Below are 5,026 nucleotides of genomic sequence, written 5' to 3'. Positions count from 1 at the left end.
TGTGGCTGGCACCTTAGCCACTTGAGCTATAGGTGCTGGGCCCCAAGAACTATGTCTTATTAACACCTAACAGAATGAAAATCTTAAAGAACACTTAAGCTGGATGACTCATACCATACTTCCAAATATGAAACACTGTATTCACTCTGCCACCAAATTCTACACTCCAATATCCAATCAATTTAGAGTGTGCTGTCCGCAGATGAATATTTTTCTTAAAATTTTCCAGGAACTCATTCATCTTTGATGGTTTAAGATAATAGGTACGAAATTCATAGAATGTTCCATCATATTGTCTTGGGCCTGTAGCCAAAGATGAGCATACCTGAAGAAAGACAAGGCAAATTTAAATATTTTGGGGAAGGTAGGATTATGTTACAACCAAACCTGAGTCTGGTACAAAGTACACTCAGTAGACTCAATCCATGTTTGTACTTGTCAATTCTCCAAATACATTTGTTCACATAGAGATGTCAATGAATATATAATCACTGTTTCCTAGCAGGGGTTCACCTTTAGCCACTTTTTCATGAAAACTGTTCAAAGACAACACTGGAGTCCTCGTTACATTCCTTTACCCAAGAACTACAATTAGGATTTTCAAACATTTACCAAGAGTATTCCCTTATTTGCCACTATCTCATCTTTACTCAACAGTGTATATATAAAGGTTTTATATATATAAAATAACTTCTTTAAAAATATACTCATCTTTTGGCAGGCACAATAAAAACATATTTACCAGCAGAAAACTCTTTTAGGTTCTTAAAAAACATGAAAATTGCTATTCAGGTCAAAGTATTTCCTAAATTCGAAATTTAGGATACCCCTGGTCAAAAACAGGACTAGAATGTAACTAGTGCAACAAAAAGCTATGACCTGCACAACTGATTGTAATACAGTGGTATGCTGAAAAAGGAAAAAAATCAGAATCAGAATTTTCGTAATTATTAGTTTCTAATTACAGTGCAAAGAAGGGCATTTGATTCATCCAGTTAAACCAGGTTGATGGAAATATTCCTTAAGAGTCATTAGTTCCTTTCGAAATAACCATACATTCACTGTAAGTCTCTAATTCATATTCTGATTGAACTCAATTTATAGACATTCATATGGCATTCATATTTTAAAATCCATTATTATGTAAGTTTAGCATGTGACCATTTTGTGAAGCTGATTACACCAGAATAATCTATTAAAGCAGTTTTGGTACTATAGTGAAACGAGGGCTTATATTGATGGCTCAGTATGTCTAACTAAAATGGTAGGCTTTTCTTTGTTATATTTTTGTTTACAAAATACAACAGTATATGTATTTTACTTAATTGCACATAATAAGGCTTAATGATAACCGTCTATCTTGAGTTAATTCCTTTCATATCTGAGTTACATTCTTATTGCCTAAATGACTAGGCTTGCCATAAAAAATCACTGCAGCTTCCCTGGCTGTTAGTGGACATTCTTTTTGTTCTTTTTAACCAAACTCTAATTACAGAATGCAAGTAGAAAAAAAAAAAAAGAAAAAAAAAAAGAAAAAACTGCCCATTGTGCTAGTTTAAAAAATATTATAAATAAAATATATCAGAAAATGAGCCTATGGGGCATTTGTAACAATTGCATTTCAGGTTGATTCGAGTAACTTGCAATTTGGAGGACAGAATATTTGGCTAATGGCATACATCTTTATTATATTTTGCAGGATCAATACACTGTAAGGAACCTGAATTGACAGAGGTGTAGGGTGGTGGAGTGTGGGGTCAGTGACATTTTCATCCCAGGACAGACTATTAATAGTGCTGGGGCAGAGATGATGAGTCTCCATCCCTTTTCTCCATCCTGGGGCTCATTCTCACCAGCCATTGATACTGGACAGGTAGCGCTCTAGCCAGCTCAGCCAAGCTGTTGGTGTAAGCAGCTGGCAGAGGAACCATCAGGCTGGAGCACAGGCAAGCAAGGCGAGCTTCCCTCCCCAACCTGAGGCTCCAGTAGCCAAAGGAACTGGACACAAGAGGGCAAGACACTGATGATTCCTCCAGTGCATCCCTGATTGGTCCATTTTCAAAACCTGCTCCTGATTGGTCTGTTTTCAGGCCCTGAAAGCTCATTGGACAATTGCCCCTATATAAGCCCCTGAGCAAGGAGCCCAAGAACAGATCACCTCAGACTTCCCTGGGATGAGAGAGCAGACCAGCAAGAGCTGTAACACTTGTATCCTGCTCTGCAAGGAGGTGTGGCACTTGTTAAAACCTATCTTATTACTGATCCTGCTCTGCAAGGTTTGGCTCTTTGTGAGAGCTGTCACAGCTGTTGAATAAAACCTAACCTGCTGTTAATCCTGTGGTCCATCAATTCATTCATCAAATTGTTGCAACCAAGAGCCTGGACATCCAGTATCAAAAGTCTGGTATCACCATGACTTTAAATTCATTTATGAGAGGATAAATGGTAGATATTTAAAAGTAAAAGCTCTCTGTCCTGTCCCACTACAGAGAGACTCAGAGGTACAAAGACTGTACTCTTAATCTAGGGTGAATGGATATGACTGTCTCATCTTTTTTTTTTTTTCCAGATTTTTTAAAAAAAGCATGTATTTGACCACACCATGCTAGATTGAGAAGTTGAAAGATTCAGGGATCATATGAGTAGTTAGTATAAGCGATGTTTTAAAAAATCGATGAATATTATTACCTTGTGATTTTCTGTGTGTGGCAAGCACGAATAAATAGGATGTCATGTACAATAAATTATTTCCAAAGATAATTATTTGGCAGCTTGCTGTATTCAGTCTGATTCACGAAGCCTGACAACATAATACATTTACAGGCAGCTGTTGGAAACACAGACTCAGTACTTGAGCCCTTAGGGTCTCAGGTAATTACAGTCATCAGTTTTTTATCTGTTCAGAAACATTACAATTTTTTTTTTTAAATTTCAAATTGATATGAGGGAACATGTGTTTAGATTACATTGTTTTCACTTCTGAGGTAAAATTAAAGTTTGAGCCTTTCACCCAGGGGGTGTGCTGCACACTCTCACATTGGGCACTTTAGGTTGGCTCCGCCAATTCCCCTCCTTCCTCCCTCTACCCTCCCCCGCCCTTGCTAGACTATATTTGTGTTTCTTTGGTGTTCGCCAGGTCTGCCTTTGGAATAAAAGGAGTAAAAGTCTAAACACCGCAAAGAAACGAAAATTTCTGGGTCAGATTCACAGAATAGGCCAACGTGTGACAGATACTGCTGAATATCAAGCTCTGTTTTGTACCTTTCTCATCTAAGGTTAAAAGAGGTTGTCATTTTGGCTCCAAACCTAGCCTGGCTTGGGAGCCAAACGCACGAAACGCGGGTGACTGGGTAGGCTCCAGCCTCTCCGGGCCCCAGACGGTCTCCTTGTGGTTCTCCGGAAAATGCTCCAAAGTTGTGTATTTCGTTTAAAAGGGGGAGACCGGTTCTGCTGCATGCGCGTGGTTGGCTTTCCCCACTAGAACCAAAAATCTGCAGGTAACCCGGTCAGGGCACAAACCAACAGGAGGGCGGACACCACCAGGCGACTACGTGGCCGGCGCTCCCTAAATCCCAGCTGGGACGGTTCCAGGCCGCAAAACCGCTACAAGGGTGTCCTCGGAGCCGCCTGGCTTCCAGGCCAGGAAAGCCCCGCCGTCCGCGGCTGCTGGCGAGTGGGTAGGAAGGCGACCTCGGCTGGCGGACGGGTCTCCCCTATGTCTCCCGGGCGTCCCGGGGTAGCTGCCTCAGGCCTCTGGGGACGCCTGGAGCTCCGGGTCTCGCCGTGCGAACCAGGGCGCATGCGCGCAACTCGCAGGCGCCCCCACCCCCCCGCCCGAGGACACGGGTCCGGCGCCCCCACGGCTCGTACCTGAGGCGTCAGCGTCCGCGTGTCCAGCGCCCTAGCCCTAGTCAGGCCATTTCTGAGGGCGACTGTGGCGCGGCTTCCAGCGCTGAGAAGGACAGCCAGACGCATCGTTTCTCAGACTTCTCCTTTTGGGGCTACTGCTCGACGGAGAACGAGCGACGCGTGGACAACTGGCTGACGCCGGCTGGGGCGAGGTGGGCTCCGCCCCTGGCCCGGGAGGCGCCGCGGCCCCGGCCAGTTGGCTCAGTGTCTGTCTCTGCAGCGCTGACCCTTGTTCCCCCTGTTTGCTCAGACGTTCTTACTCCGATGTCAGAGGTGATTTCAGTATGAACCTCTTTGGGCGCACCTCCTTAAGCGCGCCGCTGCCCAGTGCGCATAATTCCAAATTTTGTGTGGGGATTGGCATACTCCCGTAAGCCTGAATTAAAAGAAAAACAGCCAGCTAGGCCCGGTGGCTCACGCCTGTGATCCTAGCACCCTGGGAGGCCGAGGGCTGGAGTTCGAGACCAGGCAAGAGGATCGCTTCAGCCCAGGAGTTTGAGGTTGCTGTGAGTTAGGACGCCCAGGCACTCTACCCAGGGGGATAGAGTGAGACTGTCTCAAACAAACAAAAAGACTTCTGATCTAGTCCTCCCAATCTCCCAGTCCCACAGTGGTGGTCCCCAACATAACCACTTTAAATGTTTCAAGCTGCTTCTCTTGATGTCTCTTTTCATATTTTAAAATAATGGCCATTTCCTACTTGTTCTTGATTTTTCAGTTATGGATGTAACTGGACTCTTTCTATTTATAGACTCTTTCGACAGAAGATGAGGATTTATGTCTCTTTCATACAACTGACCCAAATTCAGTTTCTTTCCTGCATCTAATAATGCTTACATTAAATATACATAGTAGTTAATTGTTACATTATCATTTTCCATTAACCTACATTACACTAATGTTTATTCTCACTACTACAGTAATTACATTATTGCACACGCTGTAGCAGTTTTTATGTCGTTAGGACTAGGGAATTATTACAGGGCTGTTGCCTGTGGCTGTATTGGTTGTGCCTTGTGCAAGGACTTCTGAGTCATCTGTCCAGAGGAAGAGAGGCTTTATAACGGATCCCCTGCTCCCTGATTCATTTCGCTCAGTCTCACTTCCCTCTGGTCCT

General features: G+C 43.7%; 1 protein-coding gene across 4 annotated transcripts in view; it reads right to left on the bottom strand.

Annotated features, from left to right (window-relative positions):
- NIPSNAP3A (nipsnap homolog 3A) overlaps positions 1–4,059 on the bottom strand; it is a 20,444-nt gene extending 16,385 nt beyond the window's left edge. For 2 of the 4 annotated variants that reach the window (XM_023510513.1, XM_003785195.3), the window contains exons 1-2: positions 3,871–4,058; positions 115–325 (exon numbers count right to left, since the gene is read on the bottom strand). In XM_023510513.1, the coding sequence (XP_023366281.1) occupies positions 115–325; positions 3,871–3,975 (316 nt within the window). In that variant the 5' untranslated portion in view covers positions 3,976–4,058. Of the gene's footprint in view, positions 1–114; positions 326–3,261; positions 3,599–3,870 lie in introns of those variants that run through there. The other 2 variants (XM_012802412.2, XM_023510514.1) reach the window with 2 other exon arrangements.
- Positions 4,060–5,026: the final 967 nt, after the last annotated feature.

This window comes from Otolemur garnettii, unplaced genomic scaffold (assembly GCF_000181295.1).
Source record: "Otolemur garnettii isolate 467f Iridium unplaced genomic scaffold, OtoGar3 scaffold00014, whole genome shotgun sequence".
Taxonomy (NCBI): domain Eukaryota; kingdom Metazoa; phylum Chordata; class Mammalia; order Primates; family Galagidae; genus Otolemur; species Otolemur garnettii.
This window is presented reverse-complemented; position numbering and strand designations above follow the sequence as displayed.